Source organism: Schistocerca gregaria, chromosome X, assembly GCF_023897955.1.
Source record: "Schistocerca gregaria isolate iqSchGreg1 chromosome X, iqSchGreg1.2, whole genome shotgun sequence".
Classification (NCBI taxonomy): domain Eukaryota; kingdom Metazoa; phylum Arthropoda; class Insecta; order Orthoptera; family Acrididae; genus Schistocerca; species Schistocerca gregaria.
In genome coordinates, this window is record NC_064931.1 from 290,502,962 (window position 1) to 290,525,766 (window position 22,805).

At 40.6% G+C, this 22,805-nt stretch overlaps 1 protein-coding gene across 1 annotated transcript in view; it reads right to left on the bottom strand.

The window, feature by feature from the left end:
- LOC126299609 (sarcosine dehydrogenase, mitochondrial) overlaps nt 1-22,805 on the bottom strand; it is a 274,922-nt gene that overhangs the window by 154,834 nt on the left and 97,283 nt on the right. Inside the window, exons 5-8 of the mRNA XM_049991642.1 lie at nt 12,618-12,830; nt 12,408-12,531; nt 7,447-7,652; nt 1,877-2,039 (exon numbers count right to left, since the gene is read on the bottom strand). Of these exons, the coding sequence (XP_049847599.1) occupies nt 1,877-2,039; nt 7,447-7,652; nt 12,408-12,531; nt 12,618-12,830 (706 nt within the window). The remainder of the gene's footprint in view (nt 1-1,876; nt 2,040-7,446; nt 7,653-12,407; nt 12,532-12,617; nt 12,831-22,805) is intronic.

The window sequence follows — 22,805 nt, forward strand, 5'->3', positions numbered from 1 at the left end:
TGAAAATAGGACTTACAAAATGACTGATGCTCAAACCTTGAAAGCAACAATACGAACGCTGTGTGTCATATTCAGATTAGCTGGTCATTTTAAGGAAAACTGTATACAAAGTTATAGGTGAAGGTTCAGTGTAATGTGGGATAAAACAGTGACATATTGCCCTACCACTGTATCTTTAGGGAATCTGTGGCCTCAAGAGAAAAAGGTCTGCACCATGTAGACATTGAGCCAGTTGATCACAGGACTTGGTCTGGAGACAAAAAAGTGAAATGAGAAAAGTGACAAAAGGGATCATCTATGGTATTCATTTGTTTTATGTGCAGTTACTTATGTGCACATGTTAGCTTTTCAAGAAACATGGATCTGACAGATGGAGTTCAGCAGACACTACACTGAATCTAACAACTATGTCAATGTCTTGTATAACAAATTATCACTGAGAAGAGAACAAAATTGATTATAGCTTTATTTTTTTTTAAATCCGTAGATATAGCAACAGCTCATGTTTAAACACCAAATCATCTGCTATTACTGCAATACATTTTTTTTTTCAGATAATTTTGTTGATTTCCGTTCCTATATCTGGTTGAAGTGATCTTGTATCTTATCTCTTCTGCAAATCATAGACACACCCAGATTAAATATATCAATATAATCTTTAAATCTGTGTCATTAAGGTATTGGTCAATATTTTTGCACACTTGACTCGCAGTTGGGAGGACAACAGCCACCGGATTTAAATTTCGTGTGAGAACTCTAACTCACAGAAGGGAAATATTGAGATGGTTCCTTTGAAAAGGGCACAGCCAATTTCCTTCTGTGTATGTTTGTAACCCAAGCTTTTGATCCATCTCTAATGACCATCCTGTTGATGGGACATTTAACTATAATTTTTGAACCTGTGTGTGGAATCAGTAAATCCAGCTACTGATTGAACCTTAACTCATGTACCACACTTACTCATTTTTTTCCCCCAAATGTGTTGGAACTAAGGCTGTACACATTGTTTCATTTTCCAATGAGAACTATCTGTCTGTAGGCTAACTATTGCTACCTACATGCTACACTCATTTGGCACATGTTAAGACAGTGTGGTCACACACACACACACACACACACACACACACACACACACACACACACACACACATGTGCTCACTGGAAAATGTCACATGGTGTGCAGCCTTTAGTTCCAACACATTTGAAGAAATATTAGTAATTATTGCATGTTGTGACGTTGGTATTTCAGAAACAATTAATAACTTTCCATTTCAGTTTAGTTCAGCCCTCCTAGCAGTGCAGCCACATAGAACAGCAGTTGACATTCTGTATCAACTTCCATCACAATGCCACATTGCTTCTCATGCTTCATTATTCATTATAATGTCTTTCCTCTTTTGTATCATGCAGTGGAATCCCATAAAATTCTGAGCCACAATCTATTATTTGTTAGCTCAGTGCGATGCATGAACTATGTAAAGTTGCTTCATAATGAAGTTTCTAACCAAGGTACTGACTTGTCAGGTGATGTTGGCAGATTCTCTTCGGCTGTGTGTGTGTGTGTGTGTGTGTGTGTGTGTGTGTGTGTGTGTGTGTGTGTGTGTGTGCATGCGTGTTTTATACTCATTCTACTTTTGTTTGGGGGCTTCACATGTGTCCCCTATCAGGATAAGTAAACCACTGCATTTGTTTAAAAATCCTCAGGATATGTTCTGGTACAAGTACTTTTATTTCCAGCCATTTTCAGTTATGTGAAGTAATGATTTCGGACCACTATTCCATACTTTTTAAGATACTGTACATCATCTGAACATACAAAATAATGAATAAATACAACCATCGCCTTATGATAGCATGCCACAGGTAGCTAACTTACCTAGTAATGGCTTATGATCAGGAGTAAAGCTTTCTGGGCCACATACGGTACTCTTAATACCAGCAGTTTCAAACACAGGTACAAGGTTAACAGCTTCCCTTACATGAGAGCTGAATACTGTCCAGTCCAACTCATATAAAGAAAATTCAAAATCTTCTTTTACCTGGAAAGTGTTCATATTTAGTGAAATGATGAGTATATTACTCTAGTAGATTGAGTTGTTAGTATCATACTTAATTTGCATGGCATTGTTCTAACCACAAAGCCACAAAGATAATAACATGCACAAAACTTTATTAAGTCTAGAATACTTGTACAAGAAGACAGTTGCCATGCAGTGGCTGCATTGATAGTCTGAAAAACATAGGCTGAAAGTCAACATATGACTGAGAGCAAGGCTGGCTGGACCTGACTCTATAATCTGTCAGCCAGTTGGTATAGTGCAATACAAAGAAGCTGTGTGCACATCCAAAAATGTTGATCTCTGCATGTGCCAGCTTCTTCTGACTTCATTGGCATGCTGTATAACTATGTGCCCAGATTGTGGGTCATAGTGTCACTTATTCCCTGGGCATGGTGCAGACAGCTGTGATGTGGAGATGGCATTCACATCCATGGAGGCCCCAGAGGTGAGGGGGGACAGCAACTCCTTGTCACTGGAGACATCGTAATACAGGCAAAAGTGGCCACTGCAAGGTGCACCCCAACACCCCCTGTCAAAGCAAGAGACAGCAGCACCAGTGAGGGGCAGACCAAAGAGTGATCCCTGGCAATATCTGGCAGTGTTGTGGGAAGTGTAGGTGATGCTGCCACATGCCAAGGCCACGTGGGAGAGATCAAACCAACAGGTAGCATGTCCACTGGCTGGAGGGGCACTGTCATTGCTGCTGGAGGATGTGAAGCCACAGGCTCATCTGACAGAGGAGCTGACACTGGAGGAAGAAGAGGGTGAAATACTGATGGATAGGTGGCACCCAATGATTTGGGCATTGGCAAAGGCAGTGGTTCAGCTTGGATGGAGGAATGTGTGCCCACCTGTACTTGGAGCTGATTTTAATGGTTCTGCACCTCCAGGTCTCCAGTCTGGACAGTGTAGATATGGCAGCTGTTCTGACACATGATAAAAGCCAGTAACAAGTGGGGGCACTGATCAAAATCACGTGTCCAGATGGGACAGGAACTGAGGTTCTTTGTCACCAAAAAGTGACCAGAAGACCTTCCACAGAAAAAAAATTCTCAAGAGAGCCTGAACAGTTACATTGGTAGTGGCCAAGAAGCACTGGACCATGTATGAAATATGCAAAAATGAGTCAATGACAATCAGCCAAACACATACAGAAACATATCCAGAAAATCCATATGGATGTGTTTCCAGGCCATGGTTGCTGGAGGCCATAGCAAGACTGAAGCCCTTGGAGTTGCCTGTTCACTAGTGCACTGGGGACACACACGAACCAAATACTTCATCTCCTGGTCAATGCCAGGCCACAGAATCGTAGCCAGGAGTATGAGAGAGAGATAAGCTGCTTGAGGAAGGAGCAAATGGTGTGGCCTTTGTGACCCGGGTACTAGTGATCAGAAACTCATCTGCTGCTTGGTGGGAGGTGATAACCAAATGGAAACACATGAGTTCCTATTGATCAAACTTGGGACAAGGCATCTGCATTGGCATAGCACCCAGTGGAGTGAAAATGGATGTCACAATGGTATTTGGAGATGAACAAGGCCCAACACTGTAACCTGTGGGATGCCTTATCAAGGACCTGGATGTATTGACTAAATAACAAAACTAATAGCTTGTGGTCCATAATGAATTGGAATTTGGTGTCATACAAGAAAACCTGAAATTTGGTGACTGCATACATAATTGCCAGAGCCTCCCTCTTGACATGAGAGTAGTGGACTTGTGCTGGAATGGGAGTTCTGGATAAAAAACCCAGTAGCTTCTCTGAGTCATCTGAATTCTGATGGGTGAAGACTGCCCCACACCATACTGCAAGGCACCTGTAGTCAAAACCAATGGTTTGTCAGGATCAAAAGTAGGTAGACACAGTGCCAACTTGAGGTGGTCCTTCAGTGTGTTGAAAGCCTGGTCACACACTGGAAACCAGACGAACTAAGCACCCTTCCAAAGAAGGAGATAGAGAAGGTGTGCAATTGTGACCTACCCAAGAATGAACTAGTGGTAAAAGGCAATTTTACCCAGGGAGGGCTGGAGTTCTTGCAGTGATAAGGAATGCGGCAGGACTGTAATGGCCCTGACAGTACTCAATATGGATTGGATGCCCTGCCATAATATGATGTGGTCCAGATACTCAAGAGACAGTTGGAAAAATCTGGACTTCTGCAGACTGCAACACAGATCCACAGGGCATAGTTTATGAAAAACATCCCAGAGATTGTACAGGTGATTGGTGGAGGAGGAGATTAATGTTTAGTGTCCTGTTAACAAAATGGTTGTTAGAGACAGAGCTCTATCTTGGATTATGGAAGGGTGGAGAAGGAGATAACCATCCCCTTTCAGAGGAACTGTCTTAGCATTTGTCTGAAGTGATTTAGGGAAATTATAGAAAGCCTAAATCAGGATGGCCAGAATCAGGTTTGAACTGTCATCTACAGGTGGTCGCTCATAGAACATCCAGTGATGACAATGTCAACCACATAGTTGAGACAGTAGAGAATAGTGGACATGACCTGATCCAGATAGTGCTGAAAAACTGTGGGGGCACTTGCCACCACACACATCAAAAGTTATTATTGATACCGTCCAAAATGCACATTAAGAACTATGATGCACTTGGACTCCTCATCCAATGTAACCGTTGATAAACTTTGGAAAGATCAAGTTTGGAGAAGAGTTGACCTCCTGCTACGACTGTGAACAGCTCATCTGGATGTGGGAATGGATATGTGTCAAACATGCATTGTGAATTCATGGTGACCTTAAAATCACTGCAAAGTCACAATTGACCAAAAGGTTTCCTCACAATAATAAGGGGTGTGGCTCATTCACTAGAGAAAATCAGAACCACAATCCCATGAGATACAAGCTGGTCCAGCTCCACCTTGACTTGGGAGCACAAGGCTACAGGAATCTGCCAAAGATGAAAAAATCTATGACAAGCCAATTGCTTCAAGGTTATGTAGGCTTGAAAGTCTGTGGTACACCCTAGGCCTTCCACAAAGATATCCTGAATTCTGAGCACAGAGATTCCAGTGATTGATAGGGGCCTTCAGCAGATACCAACTGCATGGAGTCCATTAGGGAAAATCCAAAGGCCAGAAAGGCAAAAAACTAGAAAAGGTTTGCTGAATTAGCATCGTGGATGACAATAAAGACAATAGACTGTATTACTGGTCTATGGATAATACCAACCATGAACTGGCCAAACACAGGAAATTGTTGTTTACCATATCCCTGTAGATGCCTGTTTACCAGTGACAGTGGTGGAGAGCTGAGGTCTGAATATGTTTGGGCATTAAGCAGGGAAACTGATATGCTGGTGTCCAGCTGCAGATGCAGCTGTCATGAGAAGACAAACTTTGATAAAAAGTTTCATGAAATCCTGATTGGGAACCAGCCCTAATGATGACACTTCTTGGATATCCATATCCACATCCTCTGATGCTGTGTTCTGTGCAATTGAGTGCCAGACCACCACAGTGTGACCTATTCTCAGACACTTATGATAGACAGCACAGTGCTGGGGACACTCGTGATCTATCATGTTAGGTGTAACAAGACACACATGACCACAACAGTGAGTGGAGGATGGAACATTGTTTACGTGTTGTGTTGAAGCTGCAGGATCTGCCAGCTTGTATTGCCATGACGCATGACGTCATTCTCCAGGATGCAGTGCATGCAGCTGGACCACCCTGTACTACTGTGACATCACACAATGCATCCAGCTGCTGAACAGCACCGTGTGAGACCTCATACAACTGAGCAATGGGCAAACCCTATTGAGTGGAGGGGTTTTCTAATTGGATGGCCCTTTGCCGGACTTCCTTACCCAGGGTGGAGCAGATGAGAACATCACGAACCATGACATCTGTGTACAACTCTTTTGACTTGACTGTGACACAGTGACACTTGCAGCTAAAGCCATGGAGGGTCAGGGCCCAGGCACAATAAGACAGATGGGGCTGCATCTTGCACTGATAGAATTAAACCCTAGTAGCCACAATGTGCATGCAGCAGCAATAATAGGAAGACAACAATGAGCATAAATTGTCAAAGACAATGAGGAAGGTTCTTGCAATGAGATCAACTGTTGCAACAGCTGATACAAGGTGGGAAAAATCCATGAAAAAAACAGTGCATGACATACCTCCAGATCCATAACATGGGAGGTGTGAAAATATTGTTTTAAGCAATGTTTGTAGTGTCAAATGGTGGAAACAGAGGAGGTAACATAGCGAGAGACAAATGTGGATACAGTAACACTGGCACAGCCTGCCACATGACCATAAGAAGTTCCAACTCTTGTTGCACCAACATTTGAAGCAGACACTTCATGTCCAACAAGATGTGAAAAGCAACCACACAACAAAACACATGAAAAAAGACCCTACTCACCACCAATGTGTTCTGACTACATGGACACACAGATAATAACAGACAAAACACTTTATTATGTCTATGATACTTGTACAAGAAAACAGTTGCCACCAAGTGGCTCACTACAAGTCTACCATAGTTAACATTGTATATCTAAGGAAATCGAAACTTTTGGTATTGGTTGAAGAGAACAACTCTTCTCCTGTCCAATAACAAATTCCTCCAGGAAACTGGAATTGTTCCCATCCAAGTGGCACCACACACTGCATACTTAAATCCCATAGATCGGATCTGGATACTTATAAGGAATAATATACATAGCTATAATGTGTCAAGCAGCACTCTGAACTAAAAAATAAAAAGAAAGAAAACTTATGGCTGCTGTGACATTAGATGACTGGAGACAAGCTGAATGTCACATTAAAACAATGTATGATCACTACTAGAAGAGAGAAACTGAGAATATCAGTTTGATTGGATCTGAGTGAAGGGTCATCAGTGTTGTCTGTGACTGGACTCATTGACAACAAATTGATCAATTACTAATAATTGATTTCTGCACTTCTGGAAATAGTCAGGTCAACATTATGTAGGGCATTGTTGTATAGACAGGAGGAATGTGACAGTGTATCTCTTGTAAAAATGCTGGAGTGCAGACACCTTACTTCTTTCTCAGATGAAAATGTAAAGGTGATGTTGCTCTGGTGAGGTCCCCATTTGACTTTGTTGGACAATACCATATAACTTCACCAACACATCGAACAATAACAACAACAACAACAAAACTGAACTTATGGCAAATGTATTCAGGCAAAATAATAATTATAATATGGTGATAGTCATATGTCTTATGTCATACCAAATATTGATGTCAAAATGTCACTAAAACAGAAAAGCATATCATTCATAAAATCAATAACATAGTCACAGACCTTATCCAGTTGCATGTAACATGTTTAAATTTAAGTTAAATAATGTTCTTTCACAATATATTTTATTCTATTACCTTGTCCAACATGACAGGGTTTGATTCATAACCACCCATACAGAGAGAACTTCCTTGTATGCGAAAGTATATAGAACCATCATGATCTCGAACATTTGGTAGTCCCTTCACACCATCTATTCCCTCTGACACTACATAAGCATGTTTCATTGGCAGCAGTGGAATTGGTAGATTAACAAGAGATGCAATTTCTCGTGACCAAACACCTGTTTGAAAAATACACATACTAAATCACAAAGTGACTAAAAATGAGCAGTTATTTATTTGTTATTCATAGACAAATACAAGATTATTTTTTATGCAGATGCATGTTAGAATTTGAGTCACAGCTTTTTGGCATCTATTTATAAAATACAATCTGCCTCAATTACTTATAAATTATATTGTTGAAACAAAGATAATTTATCCCTCTGAGAGATGTTCTTTAATATTGAAAATGCACTTATTAGTAAGTGATAGCCTTTCACTTTTTATATAAAGTACTTTGAAGTTTGTTAAACAATTTAATCCCCATGTGACAGGGTCTGCATATTTTATGTTATGACTTGCCAGATGACAATCACAATCTCTCCTAGAGTTGTAGATATCTACATAGCTGTTTAATCTTTTTTTATTGTCTATATCTTAAAATTGGTAGTGAAGTTTCAGAAATATATACTGATCGGATTGTAAATAATTTCTTAATCTTGAACATCCCTTTACATGATGCATTATATATGAGGTTGCACAAAATCCTAATAATTCTTTCAAATATTCAATACTCTATTTATTTGCTTGGCTATAGCACACTGCCATACTTCAATTCCATATTCAAGGTGCCATAGTTCATGGACTATAAGATGCACTTTTTTCTTCAAAAAATTGCTTCCAAAATTCAGGTGCATCTCATACTCAAAATTAATATAAAAATGTCCAACATTTGATTTAAAATTTCAACCAGTCTTAAAAATGGCCATAAATCTGATGCCACATGAAACCTATCTCAGTCTGGTAAACTAGATTCAGCTGGCAGCAGTGGTGCACCAATGCAATGAACATGAGTTGCGGGGATTCACAGGCTTGCTAACATTCTCTCCTTTTGGCCCTGCCATCACAAAACCAGAACACTGTCCAGCCTATGGCGCATCATTGCAGTCTATGATGCCAGTGAATATGAATTGAAAGTGATTTGTGTTATTGCTAACAGTACAATACTTTTGGTAGTTCCTAGTTTCATAGTAGAAAAAATAAAATGTATTCATGTGATGCAGGCTATAAATTGAAAGTAATAGCATATGCAGAAGAACATGGAAACAGAGCAGCTGAATGGCACTTCAGCCCTCCACCAACAGAAAAAGCATTTGTGGTTGGGAAGCTAGTAAAGAAGAATTGAAAAAATGAGGAAGACTAAATGTGCAAATAGAGGACTGAATGCAGAATGGTCAAAACTAGAGGATGACATACTGAAATTGATTCAAGGACACCATCAAAACGGCAGTGTAATTAATACAAAAATGATTCAAATGCACACTTGTAAGCTGGCACTACATTGGAACTCAACAGACTTTAAGGTTTGAGTTGGTTGGTGCTACACGATAATGAACCATCACGGACATAGTATGTAAACCAAAACTAAAATATCTCAGAAAATACCACAAGAGTATGAAGAGAAACTATTATCCTTCCATAGCTTTATTATTCAAAAGCAAAAGATAACCAGAGCGGAACTAAGCCAAATAGCGAATACAGATGAAACTCCTCTCAGATAAGATGTGCTGAGTAACAGAACAGTTGTCATGAAAGGTGCTGAAACTGCAACTATAAAAACAAGTGGACATGAAAAAAAGCACTACACTGTTGTTCTTTCATGTTATGCACACAGTACTTAACTTAATCCAATGATCACTTTCAAGTGCAAAACAATGCCAAAATCTTCTGAAATGCCATCAGGTGTTGTTGTTACGTACATGACAGGGATCTCATAGACAAGGATAGTATGAAATTATGGATTAACAGAATGTGGGAGAGAAGGTAAGGTACTTTGTTAAAGATGAGTTCTCTTCTTGTGCTAGATCAGTTTAGTAGTCATTTGCAAATTCTGTGAAAGAAAAATTGAGACAGGGAAATACAGAGCTTGCTGTTATTCCAGGATGGCTTACTTCACCGTTGCCAACTCTTGATGTCTTGATAAATAAACAGTTTAAAGTGTAAATGAGAAAGAAATGGAACAAATGGATGATGGATGAAACTCAAGATGAATTCATGCCAAAGGGAGACTTAAAATGACATACAATCAAATAAGGGTGTCAGTGCATAAAATAGTCTTGGTCTAGAGTGAGAGAAGACATTATTGTTAAATCTGTCAAGAATTGCATCACAATTAACATACTCGATGGCAGTGAAGATCATCTTATATGAGATGTTCAAAAAATAGTGTTCAATAATTGGAGAGGTGGTAGTACTCATTGAAACACAGAAAAATAATTCCAATGAATGTGAGTCCAGAAATGCATACTTGCCAAGATAAACAAGTGTTTATGGGAAGGCTGTGTTATGCTCGGTTGAGGATATCAGCACAGCCATTGCATTGGTGCTCCATCAAATGTGTTGGCACAGTATTATGATGTCTTGCTCATAGTACTCTACCTACCATTAGGTAGTCTGCCGGCAGTTGTGTAGTGTGAGTCATGTTGTAGCCTACATCAGTATTTGTCATATCTGTGTGCCTTACTGTACAGCGCTGTCAACCCTGAGTACATATCATGGTGTTTTATTTTCTTCCAAATACAGATTCGCTTATGTGTTTACTGTTATTGTGCTGTTTGTACATACAAATTGTGTGGTACATTTACATTTTCTCTCTTCCACCAGTTGTTAAGAATGGAAGCCTACTACTTCACAAATGAAATCACAGGTGTGATATTCTGCTATGGTTTAGCAAATGGACATAGTCTGTGAGCCCGTGCTCTCCATGCTGAAAAATATCCACAATGCAGAGTGTCCTCTGATAAACTGTTCAGCAGACTTTTCCAGCATCTTAAAGCCACAGGTACCCTTGCACCTCATAAGACTGACAGTGGAATGCCCCACACAGTCCAAATGCCTGGCATGGAGGAGCATGTGTTACGTTCAGTGTAAGAAACCCCTGGGACCAGTGTGGGATGATTAGCACCAGCAGAAGGTATGTCTCACACTTTTATCTGGGAAGGTACTTCATGACAAAATTGCTGTTCCCCTATCACCTACAGTGTGCTCAGGCCCTTAGGTGGCAAGATGATCATGGCAGATGGCAGTTCTGTCAACAGCTGTAGCAAAAGTGTGCTGCAGATCCACTGTTCACATACAGGATTTTATTTACTAATGAGGCAAGGTTCACATGAGATGGTGTTGTGAATTTCCATAATCAGCCTGTATTGGCAGACATAAATCCCCAAGCAATTCAGGAAAGAGGGCATCAACAACGATTCTCAGTCAACACATGAGTTCGCACACTTGACGATAGATTAATAGGGCCATATGTGTTACCACAAAGGTTAACTGTGGTGCATTATCTGGAATTTCCTGTTCATGTATTGCCTACTGCAGCTCCAATTTGTAGTGAAAATTCTTTTTCCAAACAGGCCTCCGAAGGCCCAATGTTACCAACTGACCACCATGTCGCTCTCAGCTGATAGACATCACTGGATGCAGATATGGATGGGCATGTGGTCAGCACATTGCTCTCCTAGCCATTGTCAGTATTTATGACCAGAGCCACTACTTTTCAATCAAGTAGCTCCTCAATTGGCCTCACAAGGTCCGAGTGACCCCACATGGCAACAGTGCTTGGCAGACCAAGACAGTCATCCATCCAAGTGCTTGCAGAGTCTGGCAGCACTTCAGCGATCTGACAGGAATCAGTGTTATCACTGTGGCAAGGCTATTTGCTGTGTAACATAAAATAGTTATATAAAAGTGTGATTTCAAATTATATAAAACTATCTGAGAAACCTAGCACTGCCTAGATATTTATTTACTCCATTCTTTTATTAGTCCTTCTCCCCCTTGTCCACTCTCTTCCATCTCCCCCTTCCCCTCTCTCTATCTATTTCATCCTCACCCTTTCTTTATCCATTCCCCATGTCTTGGTCCATCCCCTCCTACCCCCTCTCTCATCTATCTCCTCCTACCCCCCCCCCCCCCTTTTCACTCTCTCTCCATTTCCTCTACCTCCTTTCTCACTTTGCCTCCTGCAATATCTGTCTGTCCATCTCCTCATTCATCCTTTCTCTGTCCACTTTCTTCTCTGCCCCTTCTCTATACATCACTAGATTATTACACCCACCCCCAACCCAATGGAAAGTTGATGTTTTTTCACCACTACAGTATTTCTTTCCAGATAGTAAGTAATATGTGTACCAAGTTTGGTCGAAATCAATCCAGAGGCTTAGGAGGAGATGTTGAACATATTCATATTTAACATTTATTGCACACATATTGTCAGATCATGTGCTGTTTTACACCATACAACTCCATCTGTGATATCTGTGATATTCAGCCATGTAGCTTGATCTTTATAGGTCCTGAAAGATGTTGACAAAATTGTTAGCTCACTGCAGAGCTTATTCTCATTACCTGGTTGACATAAGTGGGCAATTACACTTCACACTTTTAAAAGCATTGCAAATATTATGAGACCTCTGAAACGTCATTTCCACAAATGACTACTTTATGCCACAATTTTGATATAAGTGTCTTTCTTGAATCACTCAAGAGTCTAAGAAATGAACTGAAAACTTAGTTGATCAATTTTAAAGCTTCAACATTTTTTTCATTATTATAGTGTCAGTTCCCTTCTTGAAAATCATAACAGACAAACAGTGATAACACAGTATGCAGTTGCAGTGTTCCACTAGCTGCAGACACTTGGCAGAGAAATAATGTAAGTGTATAATTATTTGAAATGGAAACTGAAACTGAATAGCACTAGATGACAAACTTACCACTGCAATTCACCACGCAGTCAGTTCTGATTGTCCCATATGGTGTGATGACTCCAGAAACTTTTTTAGATCCAAAGTTATTTTTCCCTCTCAATATTTTAGTTACAGGACAATTTTCTATAAGCTGTTGAATCATAGAAGAAAAGTATTAAAATCTGCTCTCATTGTGCATATCTTATGTAACTATAAAGTAGCCAAAGAAAACGTTACCTTAGCACCTGCTTGTACAGCAGTTCGTGTAAGGGCTGTACAAAGCATAGACGGGTCAACAGTCCCATCACCAGGAGAGTATAGACTTCCATGTACTACCTTCTCATTTATCAGAGGAAAAATCTTTTTTGTTTCTTCTGCAGACAGTATACTGGATTCAATACCAAAGCTGTGGCCTACTGTAGCTAAACGTCTATATTCCTCCAGTCTTTCCTGTAACAAATAAAAAAGGATTCAATTTTGTGCAATGAGCTCCTCTCTCTCTCTCTCAACACAACTTATTGTTTAGTATTCTACAAAGTTTCTGTGTTCCCTATCCTCCTTCTCATAGTTTCTTCTTTTCCAAGAATCTCTAGTGTACTTTTGCTGTGCATACCTATAGACCCTGGCAATTGTATTTTTCTTTTTTTTTTTTTTTACGTGTAGTCATCAAATGATGAGATTTGCAATGACGTATTTAATAATACATAACATTATATTTATATACAATGGCTAATAAATAATTTATATTACATCAACTTTGATAAATTACAGACTATATAATAAAGTAATTTTTTGAATGATTACTTACAAAGGTTTATATCTGTTTCTGACTTACAGTTTCTATTTTCAGTAAAAGTTATTTCATACTCTACAGCAATTTTGTATCTTCTTTCACTTCTTTTATCCTATAATAGCTTGTAATGTCTGCTGAAAAGTAGGTCTAGAATTTGGTTTCATAGTATGGCTATGGGGCTTTAAGGAGCTCAGAATCCTTTCCCTGAATACAGACACTTAATGATAAGAAATGTTTTTAATTTTGTTTTAAATAAGTACCCAGTAGGGCTTCTTGTGTATTCTGGGAAATCCTTGTGTAACCTCAAGCCACTGATGTATGGACTGTGATTGTGTGTGTGTGTGTGTGTGTGTGTGTGTGTGTGTGTGAGAGAGAGAGAGAGAGAGAGAGAGAGAGAGAGAGAGAGAGAGAGAGCGCATGCATGCGGTGTGCAGTGAGATATTTGTTTTGGATAAGAGCATCACAACATGTCTCCCTGTACCCCAAACTAGGCATCAACTATTAGCTCTCTTCTGTACCACCAATATTCTGTTGAATTGCACATCAGCAATACAGCCCCTCAGCTCTGTTCAGTAATTTATAAATGGGAAAATCATGCCATAGTATATAAATCTTGGTGTTTTATTTCATACAATTTTGGTCAGTTGCCTATGCAAGTGTAATGCACTACTTATTTTTGCGCACACAAAATTGACACAAGTTTCCCATTAACAGTTTTCATTGAAGTGTGAGCCAAAGAATTTACAGGGTAAATTGTCTACATCCTAAATTCTGGAAACATTGCCTATACTTTTCTACATCTGCTACATCTACACCCATATTTTGCAAACCATTGGGAAGATGTTACACAATACCAAAGAAATTCTGGCCATCTGTAAGAGCTGTTAGTGGCAGCAAAGTTAGTGTCCAGACACTCATGGGTGATTTTTTGAATGACTTCATGATGCCTTCAGTTGCCATTCTCTTTATTTCATGCAAAATTGTACAATTTTGGTCTTAGGCCATTTTTAGATATCTAAAATGGAAGCATTATACATTGGATAATTAGTGTCACTTGTGATTTTGACATAGGAACAAGTCATATCTGTAGACGTGCTAGCACATGATAACTTACTTTATGGATGCTTCTTTAGCAATATATTATGCCATGTATGTGCTTACTACTATGACTGAATGTAAATAAATTAGAGAGGTTTATTGATGTTGTAGGAGCATGTTACTTTTGACCAGTTGTTGCAAAGCTCTTAGATATAAGGGCCATCTTTTAATGTACATAGCACTAGGAAGATCACATTTTACAAAAATTTGTTAATTAACCTACATATTCCTTTCTTTCCAACTACATGTAATTATATTTGTAGGTTAATTAACAAATTTCTGTAAAATAATTATAATGTTCTTATTGTTAAGTAAGTTAAAACATGAACCTTACATGTAAGAGCTTTGCAACAACTGCTCAAAGTAAGATGCTCCTAAAACAGCAAAAAACCTTTCTAATTTATTTTACCAGAAACTACACACAGTCATTACAGCAAAGACATACATGGCATAATAAAAGTTATAATGACATAATATAAGTTACAATGTACCAAGTACATTAACAGATATGACTTGTTCCTATGGCAAAATCACAAGTGTCACTAATGTGTCAGTTTTAGATACTTGAAAGTGGCCTAAGACCAAAAATGTACAATCATACATGAAATAAAGAGAATGGCAGCTGCAGATCCTATAGCATTTAAAATTATAGACTAAAGGATGAGATGTGTACTGAAATTGACGTCAGAAAAATAAAACCAGAAATGCTGAGCTCTGTTATCAAATGTTCCTTTACAAAAGAAAATCTATCAGTAACGCCCCAATTTGATTTTCATACTACTGAAAAGATGAGTGAAATAAATATTAGTGTCAGTGTTATTTAGAAACAGCTGAAATCATCAAAACTGAACAGAGTCTGAGAGCCAGACAAAATACTAATCAGACTCTATATTGAATTTGTGGCTAAACTAATCCCTCCTTTAAGCACAAGATAACAAAGATCTATGGACAAAAAGGTGTGCTCAGAGACTGGAAAAAAGCACCCATCTATAAGAAGGGCAACTGGAGTGAGCCACGAAACTAATATCCAATATACTTGACATCCATTTGTTGTAGAATCTTAGAACACATACTGAGCTCAAATGTAATGAGGTATCTCAAGCAGAGTAACCTCCTGCATGTAAAACAGTATGGTTTTTGAAAATATCAGTCACATGAAATCCAACTTCTGCCTTTCCCTCATGACATCCTGGAAGCCACAGATCAAGACAATCAGATATATGCAATGTTTCTTGACTTCTGAAAGGAATTTGACTCAGTACCATACATACACTTGATACTGTAATGGCACAGACCACATACAGTGCCCAGAGCCATAATTAGTGCACAGCTGCTGCCTCCAGTCACATTCAATGACCCGATGTCACAACAACCCCAACAGAAGCAGATGCTACTGCACTGTTCCCTTCCGCAAAGCTACACCCTCATATGGGTCACTGACCAACTATTGGGAAGCTTCCGTGCTAGCCAAATGATTTAGCAAAATTGAGGAATGTGGTAGAGGCATGTCTTCCATGTGGTAAGCTACAGATAGCTGTATTTAAGCCCTGGACCAGCCAATTAGGTCACTCGCATGGCAGGGCTACATTTCTAACCAGCGGTGCGAGAGTTGCTGGTACAAGATTTACTGATGAAGTCATAATCAGGATGGCTGGGCCATGCTATGACACTTAGTCTGTGCCAGTTTTTGCCATAATCCAAGGCATGAAGTGAGATCCAACCAGTTCCATGTTATGGGCAACTGCCACCGCCCACCATTGCTCTCCAAGTTGCAGCACCATGTTCATCACCCTGGGTAATACTGTGTTGGGTAGACCTGCCTAGCCCTGACCATTGCAACGTTGCCCCACCATCCTGACAAAGCACCAGCTGTCTAACGCAATATAAACGTAGAAAAACTCTATGCTATCATTCGCCTCCATAGAAAACACTTGCTTTGGCACATTTGCACCATTGTACTCAGGTCTGAGGGTCATTGCCTGCTGCCTGTCGCCTGCCTGCTGCAAACACTCTGCTCCATGTTTATTTTTGTTTAGAGTTAAAGAACTTTAACAATAGATCAGCTGCCTACATCGCCTGCACCTCCACCTACATCCACCAGATAGCTCATGGAGAGTCATCAGTAGATATACACTACTGGCCATTAAAATTGCTACACTATGAAGAAGACAAACAGGAATAAGATGCTGTGATATACAAATGATTAGCTTTTCAGAGCATTCACACAAGGTTGGTACTGGTGGCGACACCTGCAATTTGCTGACGTGAGGAAAGTTTCCAACCTATTTCTCATACACAAACAGCAGTTGATAAGCAGTGCCTGGTGAAACGTTGTTGTGATGCCTCGTGTAAGGACGAGAAATGCTTACCATCATGTTTTCGACTTTGATAAAGGTCGGATTGTAGCCTATCATGATTGTGGTTTATCGTATTGTGACATTGCTGCTCGTGTTGGTCAAGATCCAATGACAGTCAGCAGAATATAGAATTGGTGGATTTAGGAGGGTTATACGGAACACCATGCTGGATCCCAAAGGCCTCGTATCACTAGCAGTTGAGATGACAGGCATCTTATCTGCATGGCTGTAATGGATCGTGCAGCCACGTCTCGATCCCTGAATCAACAGATGGGGACATTTGCAAGACAACAACGATCTGCACGAACAGTTTGACAACATTTGCAGCAGCATGGACTAGCAGCTCGGAGACCATGGCTGCAGTTACCCTTGACACTGCATCACAGACAGGAGCACCTGTGATGGTGTACTCAACAATGAACCTGGGTGCACAAATGGCAAAACGCCATTTCTTTGGATGAATCTATGTTCTGTTTACAGCATCACGATGGTTGCATCTGTGTTTGGCGACATCGTGGTGAACACACATTGGAAGCATGTACTCATTATCACCATACTGGCGTATCATCTGGCATGATGGTATGGGGTGCCATTAGTTACACATCTCAGTCACCTCTTTTTCGCATTGATGTCACTTTGAACAGTGGACGTTATATTTCAAATGTGTTACGACCCGTGGCTCTACCCTTCATTTGATCCCTGCGAAACCCTACATTTCAGCAGGATAATGCATGACTGCACGTTGCAGGTCCTGTATGGGGCTTTCTGGACACAGAAAATGTTCAACTGCTGTTCTGGCCAGCACATTCTCCAGATCTATCACCAACAGAAAACGTCTGGTCAATAGTGGCCGAGCAACTGGCTTGTCATAATATGCCAGTCACTACTCTTGATGAACTGTGGTATCATGTTGAAGCTGTATGGGCAGCTGTACCTGTACGCACCATTCAAGCTCTGTTTGACTCAATGCCCAGGCATATCAAGGCCGTTATTATGGGCAGAGATGGTTGTTCTGGGTACTGATTTCTCAGGATATATGCTCCCAAATTGCGTGAAAATGTAATCACACGTCAGCTCTATTATAATATATTTGTTCAATGAATACCCGTTTATCATCTGCATTTCTTCTTGGTGTGGCAATTTTAATGGCCAGTAGTGTAGCAGTAACATAAGGTGTGTCCCAGGTAAGTGCATTGGGGTCCTTATTGTTTATGTAGTGTATTAATGACCTTGCAGACAATATTAATAGTAACACAAAGACTTTTCACAGATGATGTGGTTATGTATAATGAAGTAATTTCTGACAAAAGCTGAATGAATATTTAGTTATATATTCATAAGATTTCTGAGTGGCATGAATGTTCAGGAATGTAAAATTATGCTCTCACCTAAATTAAAAAATGTATTATCCTATGATTGCAATATCAATGAGTCAAACTTGCAGTTAATCAACTTATACAGCTTGGCATAACAGCCTGTAATTATATGAAATGGAATGATCACAGAGGCTCAGACATATGTAAGAAACATAGCAGACTTCATTTCATTTGCACTCATTCTACAAGAAGACTGCTTACAAATCTTTTGTGCGCCCCATCTTAGAACGTTGTTCAAACATGTGGAACCCATAACAAAGAGGACTAACAGAAGTACTGAGTATATACAATGAAGCGTGGCATGAATGGTCGTAAGTTTGTTTGATTAATTGGATGTCAGCAAGGAAATGTTGCAGAAGTAGAGTTGGTTGGTTCTTCAAGATGGATGCAAATTATCCCACAAACATCTACTCCCAAATTTCAAGAACCAGTACTAACAGAAGAATCTACAGATATTCTTTTGGCAAGAGCACATCACTCCTGTAGTGACCCTGAAGACAAAATTAGGCCAATTACAAAATGTTCAGAGATATTGAAGCAGACATTCGTCTCACACTCCACACATATTTGCAGTGGGAGGAAATTCTAACATATAGTACCATTCCAAGTACCCTCTGTCATACACTTCACAGTGATTTTCAGAGTATGGATGCAAATGTAAATGTAGATGTAGAAGGTGTGACAGGTTTCTTATTGAATTGAATTTTATTTTATTTGATCCTGTAAGATTACATTGTGTACAGTAAATGTACATGTAATATAGGACATGCCAAAGTGTTAAATTCCTTATCACTTATTTTTCTACACCTTTAGCTTACATTTTTACATTACTGATAATAAGTAACAATATATACAAATTTAATGGAATAAGTATTCTGCAATACTGTAAAACTATTTTTCAATGAGACAGTCTTTAAGTTTCTTTGGAAAGTCATTGTGAAGTACACTATCTTGCAGGGTTTTGGGCAGACTTCTTAGTAGTCTGATACCAAAGTACTGGGGTCCTTTTTCTAGCATTGCCAGTCGGTGGGGTATGCTCTGTACTTCATTCTTCTTTCTTGTATTGTGAGTGTGTACACTAGCATTTGTAATCCAGTCCTCACTACCTTTTGTCATGTACATTATTGTTTTGTACACTCCTGGAAATGGAAAAAAGAACACATTGACACCGGTGTGTCAGACCCACCATACTTGCTCCGGACACTGCGAGAGGGCTGTACAAGCTGTGATCACACGCACGGCACAGCGGACACACCAAGAACCGCGGTGTTGGCCGTCGAATGGCGCTAGCTGCGCAGCATTTGTGCACCGCCGCCGTCAGTGTCAGCCAGTTTGCCGTGGCATACGGAGCTCCATCGCAGTCTTTAACACTGGTAGCATGCCGCGACAGCGTGGACGTGAACCGTATGTGCAGTTGACGGACTTTGAGCGAGGGCGTATAGTGGGCATGCGGGAGGCCGGGTGGACGTACCGCCGAATTGCTCAACACGTGGGGCATGAGGTCTCCACAGTACATCGATGTTGTCGCCAGTGGTCGGCGGAAGGTGCACGTGCCCGTCGACCTGGGACCGGACCGCAGCGACGCACGGATGCACGCCAAGACCGTAGGATCCTACGCAGTGCCATAGGGGACCGCACCGCCACTTCCCAGCAAATTAGGGACACTGTTGCTCCTGGGGTATCGGCGAGGACCATTCGCAACCGTCTCCATGAAGCTGGGCTACGGTCCCGCACACCGTTAGGCCGTCTTCCGCTCACGCCCCAACATCGTGCAGCCCGCCTCCAGTGGTGTCGCGACAGGCGTGAATGGAGGGACGAATGGAGACGTGTCGTCTTCAGCGATGAGAGTCGCTTCTGCCTTGGTGCCAATGATGGTCGTATGCGTGTTTGGCGCCGTGCAGGTGAGCGCCACAATCAGGACTGCATACGACCGAGGCACACAGGGCCAACACCCGGCATCATGGTGTGGGGAGCGATCTCCTACACTGACCGTACATCTCTGGTGATCGTCGAGGGGACACTGAATAGTGCACGGTACATCCAAACCTTCATCGAACCCGTCGTTCTACCATTCCTAGACCGGCAAGGGAACTTTCTGTTCCAACAGGACAATGCACGTCCGCATGTATCCCGTGCCACCCAACGTGCTCTAGAAGGTGTAAGTCAACTACCCTGGCCAGCAAGATCTCCGGATCTGTCCCCCATTGAGCATGTTTGGGACTGGATGGAGCGTCGTCTCACGCGGTCTGCACCTCCAGCACGAATGCTGGTCCAACTGAGGCGCCAGGTGGAAATGGCATGGCAAGCCGTTCCACAGGACTACATCCAGCATCTCTACAATCGTTTCCATGGGAGAATAGCAGCCTGCATTGCTGCGCAAGGTGGATATACACTGTACTAGTGCCGACATTGTGCCTGCTCTGTTGCCTGTGTCTATGTGCCTGTGGTTCTGTCAGTGTGATCATGTGATGTATCTGACCCCAGGAATGTGTCAATAAAGTTTGCCCTTCCTGGGACAATGAATTCACGGTGTTCTTATCTCAATTTCCAGAAGTGTATATATACAACGATGAAAAAGTTAAGATATTTAAATTCTTGAAACAGTTTCTGCATGTTTCAGAGGTCTTTCTTCTTAAAATGGTCCTAATTGCTTTTTTTGTAATGTGAACACATCGTTTTGTCTCTTGTTTGTTTGAGTTTCCCCACACAGTCACTCCATACTGTAAGTATGGTTCGAAAAGTCCATGATACACTGTACACAGAAGGTTCTTGTCTGAATACTGTGATAGCTGTATCATTAAGAATATGACAGAGCTCAGTTTCTTACAGACATTATTAATATGTTTTCTTCCATTTCAGTTCATTATCCACAAGAGTACCTAAGAATCTAGCAGATTCTACTTCTTCCAGCCTTGTTCCATCAACCTCTAAATCCATGTCTACAGCCTTTTCCTTGTTTTTAAACACTGCATACATATTCTTTTTTAGATTTATAACCAGTTCATTTTCCAACAGCCATTGAGCTGTGACATTTGCATATATGTATGCTCTTCTCTCAAGCTGTTACATATTTTGGTCACTATTTAGTATTTTCATGTCATCAGCATACAATATTTTCTTTTCTTCCTCCTCAACACCTATATCATTAACAAATACATTAAATAACAATGGCCCCATTACCGAACCCTGAGGCTCTCCATATTTGATGGATTTGGTTTCTGATTGGTACGAGTTTCCTAATGATACATACTGCTTGCGGTTGCACAAGTATGATTTTATCCATTCACCTGGTTGCCCCCGAATGCCATAGTTGCTTAATTTTTGTATCAGCATTTCATGGTCAATGGTGTCAAATGCCTTTGAAAGATCCAGAAACATTGCAGAGACAACCTTTTCCTCATCCAAGGACTGTAAAATGTATTCTGTTAGACTGACAATTGCTGATTCTGTAGATTTACCATTTCTGAAACCATGTTGTGAGGGCATGAGAATGTTATGTTTGTCCAAATAGTTAACTAATCTGGTACACATAAGCATTTCTAGGATTTATGAGAAACCTGATATCAGTGAAACTGGTCTGTAGCTGTTGGGATCATGTGATTAACCTTACAATTTCTTTGTTTCATAATTTAGCCAGATATTATAAGAAGTGATCGAAAAGTTTTCATTTGAGAGCAGTGCTGCAGCATATATGCAACCCAGAATGACTCTGACGTGAGTATATAAGCACCAACATATAGGCAAGGGGTATTATGTGGCCTTTGAACTGCAAATATTTGATCACCCATTGTATATGGACCCCCTTAATGAAACACTGTCTGTGTGGGCAATGGGATTTGAGTGTTCCAATGAAGTGGAAGGCTACACTGGTGGTAATGTAACTGCAGGCAGTGTCTCCCAAGCCAGTCAGGTCTCCACAGAGGATCCAGACAAAGTGTTTCTCACAATGTCCTGTCTAGAATCCTATCTTTTCCTTTTCCTCTCTGCAACTGTGCAGTATCAGGCCCAGTCCCCTAATGTTGGCAGTGGAAGCTCTTTGGTTACCAGGACAACAGTGATGCATGTAGGTCTCACTGCAGAGAAAAGGATAGCATTCTGTAGTTGAGGTGAAAACAAGCTACCTTAGGCATAAGGCCCTGAAGTAAAACTTCAGCAGGTGGCCAGGCCATGAGGTGGCAGGCCACTCTTTTGGGAGGAGGGCCAAATGCCCGCACAAACAAAAAAATTCAAATCACAGAAACTAAAGGAGAAATAGCAAGCTAGAGCTTAAGAATGTGATCTTGGCTGAAAAAGAAAACCCATATTGGGTTTGGGATGTAAGAACATTGAGAGACGTGGGAAGGGTAAGACAGGCTGAAAAAGGGATGGAGAACTATAGACCGGGTATATTGGGAGTGAGTGGAATATGGTGGCCAGAATCTGGGGAAGTTCAAATACAAAATGGTGGACAGCTACTTATGTTGACAGTTGAAGATGTTATGTATAGGAACAGTGTAGGACTCTTACTATCTAAAAACTGTAAAAGGGGTTTACTAGAGACAAAACCAGTGTCAGAAAAGATAACTGCATGCTTTAGAACAAATGTGCAAAATATCACTGCAATTAAGCGCTACCTGGCTAAAGAAGAATTAAATTATTTGTTTTATACAGAGCTAAATGGAGTCCTTAGGCAAACTCATTGTAGAGACACAAAAATTGTAATGGGAAATTTCAACATACAAGTTGGTTCAGGAAACAAAGGGCTTGAACACATCATGGGTGTACACAGCATTGGCAACAGAAATGCAAATGATGAACTGCT